Below are 26022 nucleotides of genomic sequence, written 5' to 3'. Positions count from 1 at the left end.
CTTCCTTTTTCATTTCTGTTGTGAGTTTAAATGATTGGCTGCATCATTCTGCGTAAAATTACCATTGAATTTTGAATAGATAAACAGGTAATTTTTGTCACCTACACAAGGGAATGTGCATTCATTTGGGAGATGGGTCACAGGTTACCCTGTGAAATGATAGGAGAGCCGAAGAGACGGTAAACCACTCAGCCAGTGTGATCTTTCATGAGGCCATGCTACAAAGAAGAACCATAATAATTCCAGCTTCATTTGCTTAATTGTTTGTTCATTCACAATTTCATTCAACTTGTATAAGTTACATGATATCAACTGAATCACCCAATGAAAAAATGTTTTCATATTTAGTACAAAATCCCATTAACAATAGGCAATAAGCTGGGAAGTGGGAACTACTTCTCATGCTGTCGCAGATCAATTCCCCACGCTGATGCCAACTGAAACAAGAGTTGGTCAGGCATCACACCTTCCCAGTCCTCAGGAGGATCCATTGTTGAAGAAGCATCATGTAAATTCAACAAAAGCTCCTTCTTCACTTCCATGGGAATGCTCAAAACATTAGGTCCGTTTTCCAACACTATTTCCACCAACTGAACATAATGAAATGAAATTGAATGATAAGATACCAAGCAACTTAAGTAGGCAATTTTAAGCCACAAGAAAATAAATGCATTAGATTGTAAGGCATTTCAATGCTTAAAAAAAGAAGTTAACATCAAGTAATAAGAAGCTGCACCATACAACTAAATAACGTAGCACAGTTGAACATCCATGGTGAGGGTAGTGCTCGAGACCAAGCTTGAAAAATTGGCATTTTTTAACACAATTATATTATACTAATAGAGAAACTATTAAAATGAACACTACAATTATATTATACTAATAGAGAAACTATTTGTATTTTATGTTGGAACAAAACCTTATATTATAACTCAAAATCAGGACATATTCACTTTTCTCTGAAAGGGTTCATTAATTACAACACTACAATTTGCACTTCAAACTACGTCTTAAAAACTAGTTAATCATGGGGAAAATTTTGCTTGGTCGGATGTTAACAATTCCTGGAGCAAGGTGGAGGGTGAGCTTGTGGGTTCGAGTCCCACCGGGTGAATGTGTAACTTATCAATAAAAATAAATAAAAAACATTTGTTGAAATTCATCTTTTTAGATTTTTTTTTTTCTTAAGCCTACAGTAGCCAAATGTTAACATCTATATGGTGCATGACTAAAATTATATAACTGCAACCGAGCAGATCAAGATATACAAATAAGAAAAGATAAATTGCTTGCATTAGCAGCTTGAAGAAAATGTGAAAATCACAAAACAAAACAAAACAAAACCAAAAAAAAAAACATACCTGTTGAATCCAAGACAAACACAAGTCAAAAAGGTTCCGCTCTAGTAGAAATTGTCCAACAGCATTCAAGAGCTCACTTGCTACTTCATTTGAGAGTTGGTCAACCACAGGGCCTGATCTGTCCATTAGCTTTACAAGCAAGTGATCATCCCCTGTAGACAAAACCTCAGCATAGGCGGAATCCATATCACCTGCTTGAAGGGCATCCATAGCATTACTCCAAGAAGTCCACACCGGGTCCCGGTCATGACCAACATAATCATCTCCCAAGGCTTCCGCGGTCAATTCAGGAATAGCTGCTGTTGCTGTGTGAGAAGTTCCACTGTCCTCCCCAGCCACCCGAATTGCTTCCAAAGTGGCTTCATCCTTTGAAGCTTGCCAGACACTTCTTGCAGAAGGCCCCTCACCAAGCCTAACAGGTCCAGCTCCTTTATTCCAAGCTCTCCTGCTGCCACCTTGATCACTCTCATTTTCTGATCTCGGTGACCTAGCATCTATATTACCACCACCTAGAGCTCTCCTCGAGCCAATTTGTCCATTTCTGGAAGCACCAGATATTGGAAAATCCCAATTTTCAGACATGTCAGATCTCCAAGAAGGGCCCCTTCCTCTCATGCCCATAGCAATTCCATCAGACTGGGCAATTCTTTCTCCGAAAGGAATCCGCCCATCACCACCCCTTCCAAATTTGCCATTCGAGTAATCAGGGAAACCATTGTACTTGCCTAAAGGCCTATTAGAAGATCCCTCAAACCCCATCGCAAAACTACCACCTCTCCTGCCTGAGGATATTGACAAGTCTCGTGCCATGTCTTCAACAACTCTCTCAAGACCCCTTACTCTATTCTCTAAAGTCACCATGCTATCATGAGAGCCACCCATGAAATCCTACAACATAAGAAGTCACCACTCAGAAAAGCATATATAATAACTGTTTAATTGATGCCTAAATTGAGTGTACCTGCAGCATGTTCATCAGATGAGCTTGTTGTCTCTCCAGCTGCAATAACTGCCTCTGAATTGCCAACCAATTTCCTTTGTTATTGATGAACGACCCTTCAGATTGACCATCAGTTTTGGAGAAACCAACACGATTACTGGATGACTCCCTCTGATTCATATCAATCCTATCATCACCATCAAATGCTCTCATTCTTGGGTCTTTTCCATTTATCCTCTCTTCAGGCCATTTATCCCGTGCAAGGTCATCATGATCTCGCTGTTTAGAATATACAGCAGCAGTTCCTCTCTCCACATTATGATATTTACTGTTGAAAGATCCATGGAAATCATCAGACTGGATATTTCCAATGCGATTTGACCTTCCCCTTGATTCTGTGTCATTTGGCTCCGATTCTTCCTCGTTGTTTGAGTTTGAAGAACCGAGACATCTACGAGGAACAACTACTTCCACTGGCAAATCATCAGAACCCCTTGTTTCAAGATTATGGAAGAATTCTGGGTTTAGCTCTTTGTCAGTAAGGGCAGGTGCTTTCTTCTTCAATATTACAACTGCTTTTTCTAAAATGCCGCCAGTTTTGGCTTTAGAAGCAGGATCTGAAGTAGGGGAAGAACCATTAGATGAAGTCTTAGCTGGTTGCTCTGATGTGCTATCACTAGGATTTGTATTCTTCTGACCATTTTTTTCAGACAAACCAGCCAGCACAGGAGATTCCCCATCTGAAAACATTGAATACAGTGAAAACAATCTAGTGAGAGAAACAAATATATAACCCAAGGATATTTTGAAGAACAAAACATTAGTGACATGCTTACCACGAGAGGGTTTCTTATCATCTGGAGACCCATCTCCTCCTTTGCCTGCAATATTTTTCCATAATTGCAACGCCTCTGCCATGCTATCTCTAACGGGTTTTATCTGTAAAACCAATTAATCATGATTACCTTTACTAACTAATCATGATTATGTTTATTTTCAAACCAATGTAAGTTTTGGTTTCACAACTTCAGCATTCCTTCCATATGGACAAACATTGACTGCAAATTTCCAAGAAGATAGTTACTTCTAACAAACAAAGAATTAAGGAAAGGAATGACAATATGAAAACAAGTCCTTAACTTTATAATATTTGAAACATGTGTTGAATGTCCAGACAAGCACAAATCATAGCAATTTACTCCAACTTGATACTTGGTAAGAGAGTATACTCTCCTTCTATCCCCCATCCCTGATTTTCCCATAAAATTCAAAATTGACCAAAAGTATCTCAATAAGAATACATTAAGAGTTGCAGGTATATTGTCCATCGGATATACAATGAAGGAAGCCCACTGAAGAAAGATTATCTAACAATGCCACAGGCGAAAACATGTCGATCTTCATTTAAAAAGGAGATGTTAGACCTAGTAACCTCCAAAAGAAAAGACCGAAATAAGACAACTACAGATTACAGAAACTAACAACAGGTGAAAGTCTAAATAAGAATGAAATGCTACCTTGTCAAAACGGCATGACTCAAGCACTGTCAGTGTGGAAGCAGCTTTATCTGAAATCAAATCACTTGAATGCAATGCCAAGGCACTCAATGCATCAGCAGCTGCTTTACGTGTTGCCCAATCTGTACTCCCAAGGCATTCATGGATACTTTGCAGCAAATGCTCCAAGCTTTGAGGTGCAATTGCCCCCACCTGTAACAAATTCACAACACTTGAGAATTCCTAAGCTTGCTCCTCTTTTAACACACAAAAACCTTCTCGCTAATTAATATTCTCTTTGGTATGTAAGCACTTAAATTGCACAGATATTACGCAGGCTAGTACAAACTGAAGTAGTGGATAACTGCCCTGTAAAACTCACACATTGGCACAAGTAATGCAAGAAAAATGGAATAACTGCGAAAAGGGAACGTAAAATTAGCATAACACCCTCTGCGTAGTTGGTAAAAAGAGGAGGCAAATTAAGAAGAATCGAACAAAATTTGAATATTTTTCTTGGCATTGATTAAGTTTTGAATAGAGGTCTTATTCAATCCAATATTTATATTTTGACTTGGTAGTCAAATGTTGTCACCTAGGGTTAAAAATAGTGGAAAATCTAAAAGCAGATATAGCATAGATATAAAACAGTTGTTTATATTATCTAAGCTAATTACTCGAATACACACAAATAACCAGCCATGCAGTCCTCTCCAGGTAAAGCAGATTATGTGTGGTGTTGTTAGTTTCTCAACAAATTATCCAAATTTGGGTCAACTAGCTATAGTCGGTCTCTCAAAACTAAGAAGCCACATCAAGTACATGCAATCAGTCTCTTCTTACTTTAGTCAATCCCATACTACCTTTAAAAAAAAATTCAAAAAAAAAGGGAAAAATAAAATCTAAAGATATGGTAGTAGTACCTATACTACATTGTTCGATATATTTATAAAACCGTAGAATACTAAACCAAATAAAAAAAATAAAGTCCCAAAATCATCTTCTCATTTCCTACATGTCCTAGCAATTGAAACATGCAGATGTTCAATTTCAACCACATTCACCCAATCATCATTTATTTCAACTAAAATCCCCAAATGTGCCCCAATTCAATTCAAGAAAGCAAATTCTCTCTACTTTCCCTATAGATTACCATAATGCATATAGTAATAAAAACATATCCAGCAACAAAAATTAAATTCCATGTATACACTAAATTCCAACTAGAATCACCAAATGTTCCACAATTCAATCCAATATTCCCAAATTCCCTCCATATTTCCTACGCATTAGCACAATGTGCATAGCAATTAACACGAATCCAACGATGATAGAACGAGAAAACGAGGTGTGTAAGCGAAGCAAAAGCAAAAACCTGAGACAAGCTGGAGACGACGGCCAAGAGCGAGGCCTTGGCCAAGAAGTTGTGGTTGTTAAGCAACCGGCAGATCCTCGGGCACAGCTTCTGAAACGCCGAGGCAGGTGGCGGGTCGGCGGCGCACTCCACCATCTTCGCCATGCACATCGCCGCACCGGATTGTACTCCCTTGTTCTGCTCCCCCATCGCCTCGAACAAGGGCCTCACGAACAGCCCCACCACGCTCTCATTGCCATTACCATGACCAGAGTTCTTGAGGTACAGCCCCGAGAGCGAGCCAATGGCGTCGCGACAAGCGTCCCGGACGCCGGAGTCGTTGTCCTTGAGGCGCTTGGTGATGTGGGAGATGATCTTGGTGAGGTGGGCGGATGCGGGGTCGGGGTGGGCGGCGCAGGTGAGGGCGAGGAGGCGGAGAGAGTCCTTGCGAGCAGAGGGTTTGGGGTCAGAGGAGACGGCGTCGTAGAGGGAGTTGAGGAGCATGGGGAGGGCGTCCGAGGAGAGGGAGTTGACGGTGGCCTGGAGGTCGTCCATGGCGATCTGGTGGGTGTCGCGGTCCGAGAGCTTGGCGAGGGAGGTCAGGATCTTCTGCTTGAGCTCCACCATTGCCAGGTGGGAAGACACAGAGGAGGATCTCGAGGACTGGGCCGAGAGCTTTGCAGGCTTTGAGGACGATTTCGGCTCCTGGGAACTCATTGTGCTTCGTGGGTGTGAATGCGCTGAATCTGTTTGTGAATTTGCCTGATAGAGTGAAATGGGAGCTACATGAGAGAGATCTGGCAGTAGAGCCGAGCGAGTGAGTGAGTGACTGAGTGAGAGAGGGAAGGGAAAGAGAAGCAAACTGGGCGTTTTTGAAAAGTACACGAGATCTGGGTTTTGTGTGAATAGGTGGACCAATGAAATGAGAATTATGAAGGTGGTGGTGTGGGGTCATGGTGGGGATCAGAGTGATCCTGACCCTTCATTTCAGGGGGGTTGGAGGGTGTGATGTGGGGCTGTGGATGTGTGGACGTGATAATTATAAAGAGTGAGACAGTGCATCCGATCGGATGGTTGGGAATTGAGAAGTTTGCAAAATCAGCCAGGTGTTGGGTACCGGGTTTCAATATATGCGTTTGTTACAATTGGGTTTTTAAGGTGGGTCATGGTTGTAGTTGGGGCGGGGGACCCGGATGTCCAAATTAGGCTCACCCAATTTCAAATTCCATGAATTTAAGAGAGGGGATTTTGACCTATACCTGCTCCGAAAGAATTTGGCTCACATGCAATGCTTTATATTTAATTCTAACGTTTTCATTAACAAGAAATAGAATATAATTAAATTTACACCATTAAAAAAATTACAATTTTTTTTTTAATTTCTTTTTATAGTACCTAAATCAAATCTTTTCAAAACAAGTGAGCTTTATGTTTTGTTTGCTCAAATTTTAATAAAATTTAAATGACCTATTTTTAAGGAATCTCACCCGCGTTATGATTGTGAGGAAAAGTTATTGGATAAAATTTTAAAATTACATGAATTCAAGTCATTTCTTGCATTTAACCGCTTGAAAAATGTAGCATATTATCGAAAAGAATTGAATATATTTTTATTAGATTCTTGCGCTTTATGTTGTAGAAAATTTTTGAACTAAAAACCATGTGAATAAGGAATGAGATCAACAGGGTTAGAGAAGGGGGGAATGAAATCTTCTTCTTAAAAGCTAAAGGAAGTGTAGATTGTTTGAATGGCCGGTACTTAGCAACAGAAGTAGGAGGAGATCGAGCTATTCAGTCTATGTTGCTCCCGCTCAGTAAAGAAGACGGGGACAAGTCGATTGAAGTCAGGTTTTTAATCGATTCAGGATTAAGCTGTCTTTTTAGTTGTATGAAGAATAAGTCTCTTCAAAAGTAAAAAAAAAAATCTTTTGAAAGAAAAATTATTTTTGGTTGTCACGAAAACATGTCACATTTTTAACCAATAGCATTTTTCAATACATCGAACGACCTGAATTCAAATAATCTTAAAATTTACAATTTTTTTTTTTTAAAAAAAAAAATTATAAAAAATCCTGATCCTAAGTCATTGGGCTTGAAGTTAGGCCCAGCAAACAAACCGACAGTGGTATTACTTGAGCCAGTGGATCTACATTGAAAGGCCGTCTTTTGAAGCATAAACCAAAACCCACTAGTGATTAATGTAAAGATGAAATTTCACGTTCTATCATATCATCAACCAACATTAGCTAACTTTGCATCAATGAAACGTTCGAGATATTATAACTTTTGAGTAGTAGTAGTATCTTTAAAAATTTTAAATGGAGTGACAATATATTTTTTGATGTAATAATATATACACCGGCTTACTCGAGAATTGCTCTTAGGAAATGGGCCCCCAAGCCCAAAGTTAGCCATAGCAAGCCCATTGTGAATGAGTCTTGTGGACTGAATGAACTCGGCCAAGTTCAAATGGACAGGCACACAAGCACACAAGAAAGACATCGTGTGTAGGGTATCCCAACTTATGTCACCTGGACTCATAAACGCCCATTTATTCTCAGAGGCTAGGACATTCGCATAATAGAGTGGGAGCCATTGAGTCAAATTAGTTATCCTCTGAACCCCCCTAATCAACCAAGCATATGAAAACATTCCATAAGAAGGGAATGAGGTCGCTTACAAGATACACACGGTTGTTGTCAAATACTCTTGCTCTACAAATTCCTTAAGCTATTGATGTTCTCCAAATCCAATTAGTACTAACTTAAGCATAGAAATGGCTCACGCCATAATCCAGCGAGACAATTCATGCTTGACCTTCCTCCTCCTTTGTAGGTTCTCTTGATTTAGGATTTAGAGTGTGACCAACTGATTTTTCATACACCATTAGATCTGTAAAAATTTAATATTTACCATAAAATGACTATTCTCTATTTCACTTCAAATGAAAATGGAGAAAATCTTATTTCCTTCTTGCGGACAAAACCTAGCTCAGTTACTAACATCACAAATAAAGTATAACTTGGGTCAAGGGTGCATGTTGGAATTTGGATTTTGAAGTTTTAACCAAAGATTTCCAATCAAGAGGCGTAAAGTTCAATTTTATATAAGTTGGTTTTACCTTGTAGAAACTTCAATTACCTCTCTAATCTTACATCACTCTTATAATCATACCCTTAAACTTTAAAAAATGTTAATGGTGTATCGTCATCCTTCAAAAGTTTGCAGTGTCATTTTTATCGTTAGGTTATAGAGTTAAATCAAACTGTTAATAGGTGAAATGCGCCTTATATATACATCTATAAAATTTATATAATTATAAAATTGTCCTAATTAAATAATTATAAATAAATAAATAAAAACAATCGCGGGTTGTGACCTGTCATAGGTCACCAACGTTGTGACCCATGACAATGACCATTGATCCACAATGGGTCACTAGACCCACTGTGGGTTACCTTGTGATCCGATGCAGGTCACTAGGTGATCTAGTGCTCTACTCTTAACCAACATTTCAAATTTTTCTTTTCTTTTCTTTTCTTTTTTTTTTTTTTTTTTTTAAAAAAAAAAAGAAGATATTTTGAGAATTTTATCGTCCTCAAAATTTTAACATTGCAAATTTTAGAAAGATAACAACATGATATTGACAGATAAGTGAAGTTATCCCTTTTATCTTTCATAGTTAAGTGAGTGAATCTAACATTGTCGAAGTATCCTTTTATATCTATTGTTTTCCAAAATGGGAAGATTTGAACTCGTTTACAGGATTTAGGGTTTGGACTATAAAGAATTGTCATACTGTTTTTGTTTTCCATTCAATCGCCATCTAAAATCTAAGCCATTACTAGAAGTACACAAATATAAGTTAGTTTGGGTACAAACAGTTGATAACAATACTAGCAATTTCTAGCATTTGGTTAAGGTATTCCTGTACAATTCGGTTTTCACAAAGAAGCTAGAGATCATATCAACTACAAATTTGACAATGATGTGGACTGAAATTGTTGTTAATCAATCGTATGCAACTATGCTGTTTATTTGCTTTAGGAAACTAAGCCTAACCCTGTCAGTTTACCCATAAATTTGTAATATTATTCCAAACTATCAATTTTGTTAATGTATTCTATCAATTTATGGTTGCAGTTGTAATGTTTCTCTTATGATAAGATTTTATGTGAAATCATAAGACGCAAAAAAAATCTGTCGCCTTCTGATTAGGTATGGCATGGCAAAGGAAAATAATAATAATTTTTTTTTTTTTTTTTTTTTACATGTCGCACTAAGGGAGGAAAATGGGAAGATGATTCAAACTAGTGATGTCCACGTCATTGAGGCGTGGTCTCTAAGAGACAAAGGAAAATAATATTTTTAGTTTAGCTACGTCCCCGCTTTTTTTTTGTAAGCAAGACAGAGAAAAGTTAAAGCATTCTCAGCGGCTTCCTTATAGTCCCTTCGCTTCCCTACATATAACAAAAAAAATTACAAATAACAAATAAAGTACAAATAGCGGATATTCTATCGGTTTTCTAAGCATTGGGAATATTATAGTTCTACCCAATATATAGAGAACCAAAAGAACTTTCCTATAATTTTTCTATCCATTATTAAAATTTTATAAAAAAGTGGGGGTAAATAAGAACTTGAAAAAATACTTAATTGATATAGAGATTAATGTAAAGCGTATTTACATATTAAAAAGGAAAAAAAGCTGAGAGTGCTTGTGCTAACTTTTCACCGTCCAACCAAGGCAAAAAACTTGCAAGATGGAAAACTATGATTGATTTACAAACTATTTTAATAAATTAATAATAATAAAAAAAGCCACACCCACCAGTCATACAAACATGCAATGATGAGTGTCAGATCGACTGGGTTGGGGCGTGCGTTGACTGGTTTGCAACGTTCCAAATAACACATAAACAACAGTTTGTGGAAAAGTGAGATTTAGATACCTTATTGAAGGTGACATTGTCATACATGTGCAAATCTAGCACCAACACTTGCAAGATCTCCAACTTCCAAGCACTGGGAACGCAAACTTTATAACCTTTTGCTCTGGGGGTAAGCCTTAAATCTCATGCTTTATGATCTGCAGAGTGTTTCATAGTTAGCTGTGGATACTGGTAGTTGGTGGGTTCTTTTCAGTGATTCAACGCAATTTATGAGATATGTTGATGAAAATCTTGAAATTTATATGTTGTTTGATCAAGATTTAAATCAAACTTGTAAAGTTATGGTCTTTCAAGATCTGTAGTGGATTTTTTTAAGAAAAAAATAAAGTTTTATAAATGTTTTCTTGGTTTAATATCAATAACTCCGCTGCGCTCACTGCCATTTCTGAATCCTTAGGCTCGAAACCTTTTCCTTAATTGGGTTTGATTAGGAAGATTCAGTATGGATTTACCCTTTCAGATCAGTCAAATTCATGCCTTACCCATTTTTAGCTATCACAATTGAGGAATACTGTATTGGGACTCTTCTTCTGGGGCTCAAGCCACCATTGATTTCCATCACTTGGAACATATGTGTCTTTGTTGCTAAACTCTTATGAATTCTAGTATGGACTTGCAGTTGGTTGCTGAATCTATCAGCAGTAGTATTTGGGCATGTTTGTTATGTGTTCTTTGTTTGTGCGTTTATGATTGCCTAATGTTTGCAGCTTTGTTGGCTTAACTGATCTGCTATGCTTCTATCTACTTGCTGCCTAACTGTAAATTATATTGGGAAAATAACTACAACACAAAGAAATTAAGCTTTATTTCATACCATTGACATCTAGATGCGGTGGATAACAGGCTGTTATCTGCTTTGGAGGTTTAGAACTTCCCTGCTGGAAGATATCTCTATTTAGACTTGGAGACTATAATAAACATGGTTCAGACACTAGAAGCTATCAAGGGTGGAGGAGGATCCATCAGAGTTGGGGCTACAGGGACAATAAGCTCTCTGATGACAAGGGAATTGGATTCAATTAAATCTTCACCTCAGATGCCTGTATCTTTGAGAAGTAAACCTCGAGCAGTACCTGTTTCAGATCCCTGTGGTGCTACAGCTCCAAAAAGAGTACAACCAAGAAAGTCATCTGACAAGGCAAGCAGCAGCTGCATTGATCATAGAAGCCCTGAGATTACCAGGAAAACAAAAGTTTACACTAGAAATACCCATCTGATACCAATGCTCAGCTCTGATGGTATTGCTCTAGATAGAACTCCTATTAGGGAGAAAACTGACAAGAAAGGATCTAACATAGTTGAAATTGTGGACATAAAGTGTGGGAACCAGGATAGGGCATGGGCTAGCCCTATAACAAATCGTCTCAAGAAGCTGGGCTTCTCCAAGCTCTCAGAGAGCATTATCTAGGCCTGCAACTTCTTCAGATCAGATTTAAGGTTCCTGTAACTGAAACCAGAAGTCCCGGTTGGCCGATTGTTGTCTGCAACTTCCACCATAGAACATATATTTGGTAGGAGCCTGCTGCCTCTCTTTTTCTTCTTTTGGCTTGCTATCACAGATTCAAAGGTGGGTCTGGAACGAGCACTAGAGGAAGCCATGTCTGTATTATGGAATTGAGGCTTCTGTGAGCTACCTTGGCAGCTTAATTCAAGCTGGCTGAAGTACTCGATTTCTTTCATTACAAGGGATCCAACTGTGCCTTTGGTACCTATTTCTAGAGGACTATGTGCAGCGATTTCTTCAGGGGTTTTTGTGGCTATGGTGCTGGATTTATCCATGTTTTGTTTGGTTGGTGTCAAAAAAGAGGCTTGTGGTTGTGGATGAAGAGAGGTGGATTTTCCTCTTGTCTTGGTAGGGGAGTTGCTCTGAGTCTGGGTGGTCATTTGGCTTTGCATTTTACCTGGTGTTTCTCATGAATTCTTTACCTTTGGTCCTTTATCTAAACTGAAGAGCGTTGGCCTGCTTGAAGGATTGGGTGGTGATGCTGTCATTGTATTCATGTGCTTGCAATTAAAGCACTAAATTTGCAACTACTGCACCTTTTTTTTTTCTAACTACTTGACTTCATTTCAATGTTTACTATACACTCTGGTCTTGAACTTGGAATATCTGATCAGCACTTGACAGGGATTCGAAAGTGATTTATGTTGAGTTATTACATTACAGGTCTATTATTTCTCTTGAAATTAATACCCCATCTCACTGCCCTATCAGTATCCTATGATGTTGTGACACTCAAAAGGAAGATAAATCCTTTCATGTCCATTTTAAGTCGCCTGCTATTTCTTTTCATGTCTTCAATGCCAATGGGAGCAACTTTGAGTGCTTTTCTGGTAGAAAGAAAGCGGGTGGGTGGGTGGATTAAACTGACCTATATTCTTAAGAGTTTGTGATATATAGCTATTAAACTGATATATGTTAATAATATTAAGAAAGTGTGTGTAAGAATCTTGTCCTCAAAGGACAAATGTCAATTTAATAGATTAGAAAATCTCTGTGTCTCATTTTCTTGCAGTTTCAAAATTGTCATAGGAAATATGTGATTGGGGTTCATTCAAGGTAGATAAATGATAAACGCACAACTTTTTGGCACAACTTTGGCCCAACTTTTATCTTATGTGGTCATTAAAAAAAAAAAAAAAAAAAAAAAAAATCTTAAGCAATAACGTCCTATGTGGTCCTTTTTTTATTTGATATTTTTTTTAAAAAAAAAAAAAGTATTTTTCTTCATAATAATGACTATTTTTTTTATTAAAAAAAAATCAATTTTTATGAAGAAAAATACTATTTTTTTTTAAAAAAAAAAAAAAAAACCAAATAGGATGTTATTCTTTCAGATTTTATTTATTTATTTTTTAAAAAAATAAAAAATAAGAGAAAAATTGAGTCAAAATTGTTCCTTTATAATGCCTCTTCAAGGAATGATCTTGGAATAGTTCTAGAAGGCTTACTTGTGTTCTATTAAAAATGATGTGGTTATTAAAATTTCATTTTATCAAAATTCAATAATAATGAATCACAAGTTCAATGGTGATTTTAATAGTCACGTTATTCTTAATAGGATACAAATAAGCTTCCTAAAATTACTCCTGATGATCTTGTGAGATTTTTGATTTTTGAGAGCATTAAAGTTCTTGGTTCTCATTAAACTTGCTTGGCGAAAATAGTCAATGAAAATAACTAGCTCAGTAATTGGTAACCAACTGCCACCATTTATTTAAGGCGGCTGGTGGTGGTGGATGAGTTCACATATCATAACTACAAAACAGATGAAAGAGGTGAGGTTGGAAGCAAGTGAGTTAATTCCTTCGGTTCCTGTTTTTTTTTTTTTTTTTGGGAAGTTAATCTTTAGACTTTCAATGAAAAAATCATGATGAAACAACTTGTAAATACAATTTTCAGAGATAAATATAAGATAATCTTCCATTCAAACTTGATCTAAAAATTGATGAATCGACGTTTTCGCTAAACAGTGAGTTGCCTCATTTACTTTCCTTTCGATATGCCCAAGTACCATGAATGGAAACTAAATCAACATTGTTTTTATATCCTCAATCAACTGTCTGTATCGACTCAACAACGTCATTCCTTTCACAAAGTATGTACTATTTTCAGTGCATCTCCTTTAGCTATGACATGTTGAATTCTAAGTCCCTACTAAATTCTACAATCTTTCATGTTGCCAAAGCTTTTACTGCAATTGGATCTAAGATATATGGTTTTGTGGAATTCATTCCCCTCTTGGTCCCTAGCAATCTTGCCTACACCCATGTTAGACTGTGTGATGCTTTTGAAAAGTCACCACTGACTCTTTTGCTCTTCTTACTATTTGGTACGGGTGGGTAAGATCACCTCCAAATACTATTGTATTTCTTGCCATTGAAAAAAATACCAATCCAAAATCTCCTCTCATCTACTCTCTCCATTAGTCCTTCTAATATGCTTATGAAATCATCTTCGATGCTATAATATTTATGAATTTTTCTATTACTTTCAGCTCAAACATCTTTTGAGGATGAGCACCTCTACAAAACATGGCTAGTGGTCTCCACATCCAACTCACAAATAGGACAAAGTGGATTTGCACTAATCTTCCAAATCCTCTTCCATAATCTACTGTGAATTGAAGCTTTTGAGTTTCCTCCTTTCCACTTTCAAGGTGGTAATGGTAAGCACTTTTCACCAAAAAAATCCACTCTCAAAGTTCCAATTCACACTAATTGATCTTTTTTAGATAGGGGCCTATGGCCAAATATTTCCTCCTTCTCCCACCCTGCACAATAATCTTGCTTTTAGAAGGTCATGTGCATTCCATATATATACACTACTTCAAGCATAAGATGGCTTATAAGTTTGTGGGTTAAGATGGATAAAAATTAGAGAGAAAATTACTTTATTTATATTGAAAGAATATGACTATCGAAGAATATAGCTGTTGGAAAAATATGACCATTATAAAAGCGATCAATTGAAAAATATGACAGACTAAAAATGCAACCGTTTGTTTCAACAAACAAAAATTAACCGTTTACAAAATATGACCTTGGAAAAAGAAATTATAAAGAAAGAATATTGGGTAAATTACACTTTACTTCCTAAAGTTTGTGGCAATTTTTAATTCGATCTCTAATATTTCAACTTTTGTAATGCATCCATAAACTTCTAAATTTTTGCAAAAATTTAAAAGTTTGAGAGCTCCATTGCAAAAATTAAAACATTAGAGGTCGAATTGAAAATGGCCCAAACTAAACAAAACCAAGAAAAGTCAATAAAATTTGAACAGCCAGAAAATTGATCAAATTGTCTACTAATTGGACGACAAATATCATATCTGCATGACAACTGAGATAATACAACACACCGTATCATTTCTTCCTCCGCCAGCATGAGTGGATAGAACTGGGAGTGTGAAAAAGCAGAACTGTGTGAGTTCAGTTTTCAGTTTCTCTGAAACTCAGCTATGGCTTCAATCCCATGCATTACCCACTTACCCTTTTCCTTCAAACCCTCCTCTTCTCCTTCTTCTTTGTCCAAATTCAACACCCAGTTTCTGGGTTTGCAAAATAGGCTGGGGTGGGTCAGACCCTCTAGACTTGGACCCTCCAATGGCTCTAGAGCCAAATGCTGGTTCAAGTTTGGTAAAAATGGTGTTGATGCTGAAGGTGCTGGCATTTATGGCAGCCAATCCCGTGACGACTTCGATAGAGATGATGTTGAACAGGTTCTTTCTCTCTCAACTTTCTCTGTTTACAGATATGTTTTTGTAGGTCTGTTTGAGTATGTGGGTGTATCTAGCTATCAGTGATTATTAATTTTATTTTTCAAGAGCTCTGTGAAAGAATTATGGTTGTTAATTAAATGGAATGTCTGGAAATTGAACAATAAAAAATGAGGATATGGGTTAATGAGATAATGGGTTACAATTTTCTGATTTTGTAATGAAAATTCTAGATTTTTCTCCAGGGAAATAAAATGGTAGATTTGGCAATGAGAATGAGCACAAAAAATGTTCTAGCATCTGCAATATGAACCTTAATGCATTCCCTAATTACAGAGCAAAATTGACAAAATTAGACATCAAGGGACATGTTATGATATTGATATTGAATCCAATTAGCACTTGCTGCTATAAAAAGTTCCAGTAGGCAGCAGATCATTTCTTCCATATCTCTTTGACAGAGTGAATGCTTGAATAACATATTTCAACTCAACAGTCAACACACCCCCAACCCAAAAGAGAAGAGAAGGCTTAGTACCTTAGTAAGGTGGCAAGATTAGGGAGCAGGATTAAGTTGTACAGTTTATAGTGTGGGTATGTGGAAGTGAGCATGCTAGCTTGTGTTATATTGTGAAAGTTGAAAAGAAGTTTGAAAGTAATCAAATCATGTTTGTGGTTGCTTGTGTCTAAGTATTAGTTTATATTATATAACCATTTGTGGGAACAAAAGTGGTACAGGCTTTATAATACGGGTGTGAATTGTGATTTTCCACTGAAAAATACAAAAGGGTCCTGAGAAGTATATATTATTGAGATTATGGTTTTCTTACTGCATAAATATATAAGAAAATACAAAATGTAAGAGAAAACTGTGGAAGCGGAGAGATAAAAGAACACAGGAGTTTGGAGCCTTAGAGGCCTACGTCCACTACTAAGAAGTGCCCTTTAGAGCTACATCTTGATCTTATTGACTTGATTTTTTTTTGTGTGTGTTTAAAGTAGGGTAGGTGAAGGGAGCTGAGAAAGGTAATTACAGAAAACATCTATGGTAAATAAACAAGGAAAATGGCATCAACACAATATGGAAAATATCCTATATTCTAACACTTCCATTGACCTCTAATGGAATAAAAAAGTTTTGCCACTGTTGCATAAACAGTTTTGGGTTAGGGTTGCTAGGTAGCCTGAGATTCTAAGTTTCTGTAACAAAATTTAGGTAGAACTCACATTTGAAAACCGACTTGTATGGAAATGGTGTGCAAGAGCTTATATACACGTGTGTGGGATACTTGGGATTGTAACAGTTTCTTTATGTTCTCACGGTTTCGCAAAATCAAACTGACCATAACTGTACTCGTAGATGTATTCTGATTGCTGTTGGCAATATTATCCTTTCATTTATACCACAAAACTAGTTACATAAAAGTTATCTAGATATGTTTAAATTAAGTAAGCTTTATGTTGATTAACCATGATTTTGTTATACTTAACAAGAATTGTCTCAAACACAACCATAAGGGGAAACTTATTGCTGACATTGTTCTGCTTTACAGTATTTTAACTACATGGGAATGCTTGCTGTGGAGGGTTCATATGATAAGCTGAATGCTCTTTTAAGCCAAAACATCCACCCTGTGGACATCTTATTGATGATGGCTGCCTCTGAAGGTGACAAACCCAAAATTGAAGAGTTGTTGAGAGCTGGAGCTAATTACACTGTCAAGGATGTGGATGGACGGACTGCCCTTGATAGGGCTGCTAGTGATGAAATCAAGGACTTTGTTCTTAGTTTTTCAGTTCAGAAGGCATGAATTAGATCAAATTTCTATTAATTCTATATCTTCTTTTCCTCTGATTTTTTATTTTTTATTTTATTTTATTTTGGAATATTCCTACTATCTTGTGAGAAGTTTGATTATTCAAGTTATTATGACTTGAAGTGAAAATTTCAATGACTTCCATCTGACATACAATTTAATTTAAAGCATAATTGATTTAGACGATACGGAAGAAATGCAATTGATTACTTTTTTTTTTTTTTTCTTTTTTGTTTTTTTTTTTTTTTCCAATGAGACATGGCATGTTAGATTGAAAATTGACTGCTTACAATAATTATTATTCTTCTTATCATTTTTTAAGATAATGTTTTCCGCTAATGGAAAACATTTCACATCGAAACAAACGGAATCTAAATAGATTTACACATTACTTTGGTAAAACATTTGAGAAATGTGTTTGGCTTGCTAAGGTTAGGAGCGTCGAGATAAATTAACAGATATTTGCAACATACATAGGATGACAAGATAGATATATGTATGCACCAAAATAGCATCCTCTTTATTTCAAATGAAATGAAAATGATTTATTTTCCTGTCACAAGTTTATTTTGTTGCATTTAATGGCTTATATGATACTATATCATTTAAAATTTTAAATGATGTAATATGATATATACCGTTAAGTTTGTAAAATATAATATAAAATATGAAATGGATCCTCTTGATGCCACTTAAAATGGAGATGATACTATCCATGTACACCTTTACAGCTTGCTTAGAGTAGAAATGCCTTGATTACTTTTTAGAGTGAGCTTATTAAATTCTTTTGTAAATTAATTTCTAGATAGTCAAAAGGAGCTAAGTTAGAATGATAATGTTCAGTGCATCATTGCTTGCCCATTCCATAACATTTTTTTTTTTGTTTGTCGGGAAAACAACATTAAAGATTGTTGTCCATAATTTTGAGCTTATACATCAAATTACTTCTTAACTATCATTATAACTTTAAGGGGAAAATACATTCCCCCAAAAAAGTTTCACCAAATTTTTATTTTTATTTTTAATATTTAAAAATTGACAATATGCCTCAACAAAATTTTCGAAATTCTCAATGTCGTCCATCAATTAGCCATTTTCATCTTTTATGGAAAATGGCTCACGTGCGGTGCACGTGTGTTGTTCGTGGCAAACTTTTCAAAATTGCTGGACAGTTTTGGTCCGAGGAAGTTCATGCATTAATAATATGACCTTAATCTTGCTGGTGGTGACCTCCACAGGTGAAGCCAAGAACATGACATGATCATAAACCCATTCTTTCATCACAGTAGACGTCTCTATAACGCAATGAACAATTACCATTGATAAGCAAAATAATCTGGTATATTCTGTTGCTCTATATAAGTTACAAAACCACACCACAATCTATAGGACACAATAACTACTTAAAATAAAGCTCTAAGAGCTTCTTCAAAGTATCAAATACACTTGAAAATGGATTAAATTCGACAGCGGCCTTCAATCCTAGATCAGGAAATCGGTTCATTAGAGCCTGTTGCATTCCAGGCATGGACATCATTGCAGCTAACTGACTAGTTGACATTACTTCACAATCTTGTGGAGTATCTTTGATTTTGCTTGAATCATACCCAAAGTTTGCCAGATAAGCTTTGTACTTCTCTATGAATGCAGGTCCCGGGTCAGGTGACCTTGAGTAGATCTGAAAAGTATTAGTGCCAAAGAATATACCTTCAATCAAGAGATCTTAAACATTCAATGCCAATAACAATCATTAACAGATGGGACTTAAATATTATGAAATCACATTCCCTAGTCAATTGAGTATAGTTTATTAATATTTGGATCATAAAAAATAAAAGAGACAAATTATCTATGGACAGTTAAGAGATAAATGGATAAACCATATCCATCAAAATAACTTCAGGGGAAACGACATTAATGTAATGCTAATTCTAACATATATCAAGTGGTATACATAACAAATCTACTTTACCTGCTTATGTTTGATAGTCAACAGTACTCTTAAATCACAGTCCTATGATAGCAGTAGCAATAGTTGAAGTAGCTAGACATTTTTATTTGAATTCTTGCCTCCACAACTTTACATTAACTACTGAAAAGGCTTATAACCTTCATAACAAGCAAGAAAGCTCCTATTGAGTATGAGAGAAGGGACAACAGTATGATGCATGACCAAAGGACATGATAACCAGTTTTTGGAGTTGTCTTCTCCAATTGTATAATTACCTGAATAAAACTTCTGTCTTTTGCTCCCGAAACAAGAGCAAAATTTTCATAATCTGTAGCAATCACGTCATAAGGCTCCTTGGGGATAAACGGTAGAGTTGGAAATCGGAGATAACATTTCTCTTTTATCATCTCCTGCCTTTCTAGCTGAGTCTCATCTTTCTCCAAATCTTCCTCTGAAAGGCATTGAACGTTTCCCTTAATGCCAGTAATATATCCATTGGGGCCCCCATGAACACAAAAGGTATCAACCTGGATAGAGGGTATCTCCATATCAAACCTATATAAACCCTGCAATTTGATAAATAAGAATGTTTAGCAGCCAGAAATTTGTGGGCATAAAGCATTGACTGAAAAACCCAATGTATAATTTTTGTTTCCAATAGAATTATTGTCTTGTATTATCCACAACATGTGACATGAGAATAATCTCTGAATTGCACAGGACGAACAAGTGGTTGCCACTTGAACTAGCTGCAGTTCAAGACCTCTGATGAACAACAAGGTAGCTTTGGATTGTTTCCCGTGTCTTCTAGGCTTTCAAATGACGGTAAATTTGGATATGATGGGCATTGGTGTTGGGGCTGTGTACTTATTATCCAATCCATCAACCCATCAAACTGAGAACACCCTAATGATACCGCACATGCATGAGAAGGGTTGTGGGAAGCGGAATGTTCACTGCAGGGAAAGGCTCCAATGAAGACATGGCACATGGCAAATGGTTATGGAGAAATTCATTATAAAAAGCTGCCAACATTAGGTCATAGAAACCTTCATCTCCTTCCTCTAGCCTTAACCATTTCTTTGCCATGTTTTATCTCATTAAGCCATTTTGCTGACTTAAGTATCAGAGCTATCCTCCGCGGGCAAGCTCTTTTTCTAATTTCTTTCTCTTTTGTAGGCACTGATCGATTGGTATTTTGGCACGAGGAAAACTGTTCTAACACAATGTAGAATGCAATGTAGAATGCAGTATGAAGTGGGAAAGAAAATAGGTTCCTTTCGTTACACAAACCACTTCCCAATAGATAGATGTCTTCATTGCACGTCAAAATCCCCACCCTTAGCATACCTGAGTACAGTGACAGTCTTCCTGACCTGATCCGGCAAATCCACCTTTAAGTGAAGCAACTTCAAACCATCTTCCAGAATATCTAACAGGGTCAAAATCCTTGGCTGTCATAGCTCTCATCATCATTCGCTTCCCACTTCTTTCATCAGAACCCTCAGCAAGTGGAAGAGTTGGTGTACCATCTGGGGCACTAGCAAGCTGGCATATATTGGGTTGATGAGATGGATTTGCAGCAATAGCCTGCCCAAGAAATGAAAGGCTGATTTAGAAACAACTTATGTTCATCATACAGAGTTATCTGCCTAGTTTATTGCAATAATCTTCTATCCTCCAGCTCCTACAACTTCACTAAAACATGTAATTTTGGATGAGATTCCCTATCATTGTGGAATCAACCCAAGCTAGAGTGTGTTCAAATTGTAAGGTTTCTATGCAAACAGTACAGAAAAATAACAATACAAGCAGGGTTCTGTGAAGGAATGTAACTACCCATTGTTGAGCTAGATCTTAAACCAAACATAAAACCGTAGTAAATCTTTTAACAAGCTTCTAAATATTTGGCATGGGAAAGAATAAAAATAATTTTATCAGGACTTTTAGCCTATAATCCTGTAATAAGAATCCCATTATAATGATTGTTCTTACCTCTATGCCTATGTTCTGTGCATAACGCAACTTACCACATACCGACTAGTGACAAAAATCTTAGGTTTCATTTAAAGTTGAGTGCTCTACATTAGAACTTAAACCATTGAATGCTCGCACCTGCAGTAGCTAGAATACTGACCTGGTTTGTCTGAGAGAGAAATATTAAGGAAGCAGCAATCCCAGATATTACATGTTTGGTCACAAGCTTACTTAATATAGTGTGCTCAGAAGAGCACTTGAACATCATTTTTCCTCCCATTCCCCTGTATGGCAGCAAACAACTTGTCATTCTATAAATTCCGTGGGAATAGACAAAGAAACAAACCAACTTGCTAAACGAAAAAATCCTAGGAATAAGTGCTAAGCATATATCATGATTGTTCATCAGTCAGGAAGTGGAAATACAATACATGTACTTGCATACTTAGAATTACATTATGATGGCAAAGCATCATGGTTGGAGTTCTTCAGTGTCACATGAGAATTGCAATTATTAGCATGGAGTAGAATAATGTTTTTAGTAGACAAGTTTTGGAGTTCTTCAGTGACACATTGAACATATAAAATATTCACTGATCATCATTTTCCAAGCGCTTTAGTACTCAAGAATACTGCCATTAACGGTTTCCAACAGAGAAACGCCTTACAATGAATCAATACCCAGAAAGGCGTTTCCCAGGTTTACTAAACCCGCTTTTCTAAAAGATGTTTACCCATCGCACATATCACCATCCTCAACCAATAAGTGTGTAGAATTTACAAAATTCAACTTCATGTGTCTGCATTAACTCTTTTGCTTATTTTTTAAAAATAAATTCTCCCATTTCTTAATTTCCTCATATCAAATGTTACAACATCTCCAACATTACAATACAAAATGAACAGGCAATCCAATTCAAGTTTTCAATGCTTCCTTAGCAACCAAAGGAGTATTAGAGTAACTAAACAAAACCCACAAAATAAAGAGAAAGCATTTAGCAAAAGTCATAGATCAACCTGGGATTGGGAGGAGAAGAGGAACAACATAGAAGGAGCACTGGTGATGTTTGAAGAATCTGTACCATTTCTTTGCCGCCTTTCCAAAGCTTCAGTCTTTCTTTTCTTTCTGTTTTGTTTTTGGGTTGGTTCAGAGCTTCAGTGTCATCCACTCTGTCTCTTCTACGAGATTCTAGAAGAAAAAAAAAATTCTCACGAGAGTCGAAAAGTCATCATCTGAGGTCTCGTGTCGTGTGTAAGTTTAGATTAACACTGTCGCACAATGCCTTCAAAGTCTCTTGCTTGGTATTTCGACCATTTTCTATGGCCGTGCGAAAAAGAGTTGGTTTTTGTTTTGTTTTGTTTAATTAAGTATATCAGGATCTACAGACAACAACAACCACAAAAAAAACCAAAAAACAAAATTCGAATTAAACACAAGCAGATCAACATCTAAACCAAAATTAAACAGATAACTAGCATAGAGAACCTCACTCAACCAAGGAAAATCGAGAAGGTAGAAGTCGAGCGCGAATGGCCAATGATGGTTGTGGCCCAATATGATATGGATAAAACTATTAGGAGTAAAAGAACCCCATAGAACTTAGTTCTTATCAGCTTCCAAAAAAATTGGAGACTAAGGCTCATTTATTTTGGCGTAAAATATTTTTAACGAAGTCATTTTACAAGAAAATGTTTTACGGTGAAAACATTCTCTGGCATATGTAATTTTTATTCACAACATAAAAATACTAATATACAATAATTTAAAAAATAAAACTAAAAATTATGTTTAACCCCATATACTAATATACCATAACGAGATCTCCTTCTATGCCTGCTAATCCAAAGCCCAACTAGACCAGATTTTGTTGAAGCTTAAATCTGGATCTGAAAAAACTAAAATACCAAAAACAGCTCTTCAAACAAAACACCCAAAAAAATTGCTGGCCATGGTGGAGCGTGGGGCCTCACGAATGTGCATGAGAGCGACTTGCAGCCGAGTGAGGGTCATACGAAGGCGTGAAATTTGTTGATTATGAGAGAAAACAGTATATGTACCTAACGAGTAATTTTAGCAATTCATTTTGTGTCACTAAAAAAATTATGCCACTTTTAAAATTACCATTTGATCAAAATTCAATAGTAATCAATCATAAGCCCAATGATAATTTTAAGAACCACATCACAAGAGAGACTTATAACATTACTCAATGAACATAATAACCAGTTTTTGGCATTGTGTTGTCCAATACTGTTTTCAGCTAAGAATTTGTTCTGTCCCTTCTAGGACAAGGATGAAGTTAAAATCTACAACGTTCAACAGGCGCATGTGAATTTATCCATTAATTTAATTGGTCGCTGAAAGCTTCAAGATGTTAATTAATTGGTTGGCCAAATGACCTGATTTCCTGGATTTAACATGACCCATCCCCAGATAATACAACTGTGATTCTTGTTACCCCAAATATTTTCCATTTTCACAATGGAGATCTTTTTTATTCATTTGACCAAAAAAAATATAAAAACTAGAAGAGACTGTTTTTTACATTTCCACTAGTAAGTAAACTGAAAAATGGATCTTCCTTGTCACCACCATTGGTTTCATTTTCCTTGAAGCTGGCCATGACGTTTGTGGTTGATAGTGGAGGATTTTTCACGGAGACAAAAGCTACTTTTCTTGATCCAGACTTGGGTTTAAAAGAATTTGAACTTGGAGACAACTTTATGTCTTCAAGCAAACCACCTTCCTGCAGGAGTTTCTTGCTATGAATTGTTGCAACGACTGAACCATCTCCTACTTCTGCACAACCATTGCCACTCTCCATGGAAGGGTCTGCCAGCAAATCAGTCCTGTCCTCCTGGATGTGAGATGGACCTTTTTCAGCCATTTGGTCTGCATCCACCCTCTCGGGAACAAGTTCATCATCTACAAAAGAGTCATCACTCGTAAAAAGTAAAATCGCCAAGGCCCCATAGAACAGCAGACAGCAGAAAACCAGTGGTTAAGGCAGTGATAGATTATATTATGGTGCATCTTTACTATGCAGTACTATACTTATGATAGACTATATTATGGTGCACGTTTACTTATGAAGATAGGGTTTTCAATCTGATATCGGTCCAATTGAACCCAACCTAGGACCTCAACCAAATAAACCCCTGTGGGTGGGGGGGATATAGGGAATTGTAATCCCCAGGCATAAGGAATTCCCTTGATTCTTGGACACAATTTATCAAAGCCATGACTTCGCTCTTCAGCAATGAAATTGGGCAGAGTTCAACATATGCATGGGGATTTGGATCAATCATGATGCATGAGAAGAAAGAAGATTAGTGTGGATTTATTATTTATACATTAGTTTAGTTTTTCAGAATTATTTTTCTGTTTGTTTATTTGTGATAATTAGGGTCTTTATCTTCCCTATTTGTTATTTTTTCTTTTCTTAAATTTCGTTTTCAATCTTCAATTCTTAGTTTATGTTGCTATCATACGCTGACAGAACAATCTTAGTTATGCTCAGTGTCAGGTCAGGACGAGAAGAAGATCATGAAAATGCTTACCTCCAAGAAAAGACTCAATACTTTGATACTTTACGGCCAATGCTCCTAAAGAAGAATCTTCTTTAAGATCCTCATCTTGACTTCCAGTCTTGCTGTTATGCATCCTCTCAAGTAACACAAACTTATCTGATTTCCACACACAATCTAGGGTTACAAAGTCCTCATTGGTTGGATAAAACTCCCTGAAGACCTGCATGGATCATAGCAAGACAAGAGGGGACAAATGAAAAAAACATGAAAAAACCAACTTATAAGCAAAAAGGCATCTAAAAGAGTAAAATATTGACCAGAAGAATTACTAGAACCTACAGAGGTGCAGACCAACCTCAATTCCTTCTTGGTTTATCTTTATATATTGCTTCTTCTGGGAGAGAGAAGAAACCATGTTGAATACTGAAACAACATCAAGTAATATCTGTACAAGAAACACAGATAAAGTTTTACTGGAAGACACAGAGTTCCATGCTTACAGCAGGCAGCTCATATACAAATCTAAGAACTTAAGACTCCACAATAACAACCTATATTCATTTAAAAGATTATAGACGCAAATGTCTAAAATCACATATTCCTAAAGGATCACAAGGATATTGCCATCATTTTCATAAAAGAGGCCATCTACATATGGGTAACATTTATGTCTAAAGTAATAATGTTCTTTCTTAGTTGGGTAGCTAAGATCCTTGCCTGACACTCCAATCTAGTTTCATTTGATTTCATTTTCTAACTGCTGCTGGAAGATGCTCTGTGTACCCATCTCAGGCATCTGTCTTTGTTCTTCACATATAGCATCGAAATTTCAGCCTTTAGGAATATGGGTATTTAAGATGGGACTATTACATAGGCCAACTTGATTAACGAAGTTATATGCCTCAAACCAACACAACTTGGCCCAAAATCTACAGTAGAAATGTCAACTCTTTAACAGTATTACAAGAAGGAAAGGAACTTACCTGTTGAACCAAAACTCGAAGGCGTGCAAGCAGACCCAAAATTGTCAGAGAAAATCCCATGAAAAAGGATCGAGCAAGCAAGATAGATATCTCACTGTGGAATGGTCAAGGGTGAAAACATTGCATGACACTTTTTCTTTTTCTTTTTAATAAATATCACATGATGCAAGTTTGAAAATCTATTCTTGCATCATCCAAATATAAGAGAGGGCTAGTATTTCTCTTTCTTATTGGTAAAAAAGCCAGGTGCAACTAAAGGTGGTTAAATATAAGAAAGGGAGAATATTTCTCTTTTGTGCCAAGTATAAGAAAGGGAAGTTCTGTGTTTGTTGCTTGAAATAACAGCCAAAAAGGCCCAACTGGTTTTTTTCTTCTTCTTTTGATTGGCAAGTTACACGCACCCGTTGGGCATTGAAGCCACGACCTCATTTGCCCCCCCCC

At 36.5% G+C, this 26022-nt stretch overlaps 6 protein-coding genes across 12 annotated transcripts in view; 2 read left to right on the top strand and 4 right to left on the bottom strand.

Annotated features, from left to right (window-relative positions):
* Positions 1-228: 228 nt before the first annotated feature.
* On the bottom strand, positions 229-6044 carry LOC132173514 (microtubule-associated protein TORTIFOLIA1-like). The gene is made up of 6 exons (XM_059585028.1): positions 5173-6044; positions 3819-4010; positions 3138-3240; positions 2323-3041; positions 1362-2249; positions 229-590 (listed from the first exon to the last, which is right to left on the bottom strand). The coding sequence occupies exons 1-6, from the start codon at positions 5866-5868 to the stop codon at positions 393-395; spliced, it is 2796 nt and encodes a 931-aa protein (XP_059441011.1). The 5' UTR covers positions 5869-6044; the 3' UTR covers positions 229-392.
* Positions 6045-10057: 4013 nt separating this feature from the next.
* On the top strand, positions 10058-11511 carry LOC132174895 (uncharacterized). Of its 2 annotated transcripts, none has more exons than XM_059586632.1 (2): positions 10058-10212; positions 10947-11511. In XM_059586632.1, the coding sequence occupies exon 2, from the start codon at positions 11023-11025 to the stop codon at positions 11509-11511; it is 489 nt and encodes a 162-aa protein (XP_059442615.1). In that variant the 5' UTR covers positions 10058-10212; positions 10947-11022. The 2 variants fall into 2 exon arrangements, with proteins under 2 accessions (XP_059442615.1, XP_059442616.1); XM_059586633.1 differs by having other exon boundaries at positions 10931-11511.
* LOC132174894 (uncharacterized) lies at positions 11508-12335 on the bottom strand. The gene has a single exon (XM_059586631.1). The coding sequence runs from the start codon at positions 11997-11999 to the stop codon at positions 11508-11510; it is 492 nt and encodes a 163-aa protein (XP_059442614.1). The 5' UTR covers positions 12000-12335.
* Positions 12336-14968: 2633 nt separating this feature from the next.
* On the top strand, positions 14969-17327 carry LOC132175666 (protein LHCP TRANSLOCATION DEFECT). The gene is made up of 2 exons (XM_059587685.1): positions 14969-15325; positions 16876-17327. The coding sequence occupies exons 1-2, from the start codon at positions 15065-15067 to the stop codon at positions 17131-17133; spliced, it is 519 nt and encodes a 172-aa protein (XP_059443668.1). The 5' UTR covers positions 14969-15064; the 3' UTR covers positions 17134-17327.
* Positions 17328-18431: 1104 nt separating this feature from the next.
* Positions 18432-22640, bottom strand: LOC132176555 (chloroplastic lipocalin). Of its 4 annotated transcripts, none has more exons than XM_059588798.1 (6): positions 22554-22640; positions 22085-22447; positions 21228-21351; positions 20441-20680; positions 19366-19656; positions 18432-18817 (listed from the first exon to the last, which is right to left on the bottom strand). In XM_059588798.1, the coding sequence occupies exons 2-6, from the start codon at positions 22150-22152 to the stop codon at positions 18539-18541; spliced, it is 1002 nt and encodes a 333-aa protein (XP_059444781.1). In that variant the 5' UTR covers positions 22153-22447; positions 22554-22640; the 3' UTR covers positions 18432-18538. The 4 variants fall into 4 exon arrangements, with proteins under 4 accessions (XP_059444781.1, XP_059444783.1, XP_059444782.1 ...); XM_059588800.1 differs by having other exon boundaries at positions 22085-22256; positions 22554-22628; XM_059588799.1 differs by having other exon boundaries at positions 22559-22623.
* An 859-nt stretch (positions 22641-23499) lies between these two features.
* The window catches only part of LOC132176069 (uncharacterized), a 5771-nt gene continuing 3248 nt past the window's right edge, over positions 23500-26022 (bottom strand). For all 3 annotated transcript variants that reach the window (XM_059588187.1, XM_059588186.1, XM_059588188.1), the window contains 4 exons: positions 25582-25675; positions 24954-25043; positions 24629-24818; positions 23500-23993 (listed from right to left, as the gene is read on the bottom strand). In XM_059588187.1, coding sequence (XP_059444170.1) covers positions 23593-23993; positions 24629-24818; positions 24954-25043; positions 25582-25675 — 775 coding nt within the window. In that variant the 3' untranslated portion in view covers positions 23500-23592. The remainder of the gene's footprint in view (positions 23994-24628; positions 24819-24953; positions 25044-25581; positions 25676-26022) is intronic.

Source organism: Corylus avellana, chromosome ca3, assembly GCF_901000735.1.
Source record: "Corylus avellana chromosome ca3, CavTom2PMs-1.0".
Taxonomy (NCBI): domain Eukaryota; kingdom Viridiplantae; phylum Streptophyta; class Magnoliopsida; order Fagales; family Betulaceae; genus Corylus; species Corylus avellana.
Note: the sequence above shows the minus strand (reverse complement) of the source record. Positions and strands in the feature narration are given on the sequence as shown.

Excerpts from the sequence above, each read along its gene's own strand:
- LOC132173514 (XM_059585028.1), bottom strand. The coding sequence starts at position 5,868 with ATGAGTTCCCAGGAGCCGAAATCGTCCTCAAAGCCTGCAAAGCTCTCG. Across the intron at positions 4,011-5,172 it reads TCGTCTCCAGCTTGTCTCAG|GTGGGGGCAATTGCACCTCA; the intron begins GTTTTTGCTTTT and ends AATTTGTTACAG. Across the intron at positions 3,042-3,137 it reads TGATAAGAAACCCTCTCGTG|ATGGGGAATCTCCTGTGCTG; the intron begins GTAAGCATGTCA and ends CAATGTTTTCAG.
- LOC132174895 (XM_059586632.1), top strand. The coding sequence starts at position 11,023 with ATGGTTCAGACACTAGAAGCTATCAAGGGTGGAGGAGGATCCATCAGA.
- LOC132174894 (XM_059586631.1), bottom strand. The coding sequence starts at position 11,999 with ATGCAAAGCCAAATGACCACCCAGACTCAGAGCAACTCCCCTACCAAG.
- LOC132175666 (XM_059587685.1), top strand. The coding sequence starts at position 15,065 with ATGGCTTCAATCCCATGCATTACCCACTTACCCTTTTCCTTCAAACCC. Across the intron at positions 15,326-16,875 it reads ATAGAGATGATGTTGAACAG|TATTTTAACTACATGGGAAT; the intron begins GTTCTTTCTCTC and ends TCTGCTTTACAG.
- LOC132176555 (XM_059588798.1), bottom strand. The coding sequence starts at position 22,152 with ATGGTACAGATTCTTCAAACATCACCAGTGCTCCTTCTATGTTGTTCC. Across the intron at positions 19,657-20,440 it reads AAGACTGTCACTGTACTCAG|GGTTTATATAGGTTTGATAT; the intron begins GTATGCTAAGGG and ends ATCAAATTGCAG. Across the intron at positions 18,818-19,365 it reads AAGACAGAAGTTTTATTCAG|ATCTACTCAAGGTCACCTGA; the intron begins GTAATTATACAA and ends AATACTTTTCAG.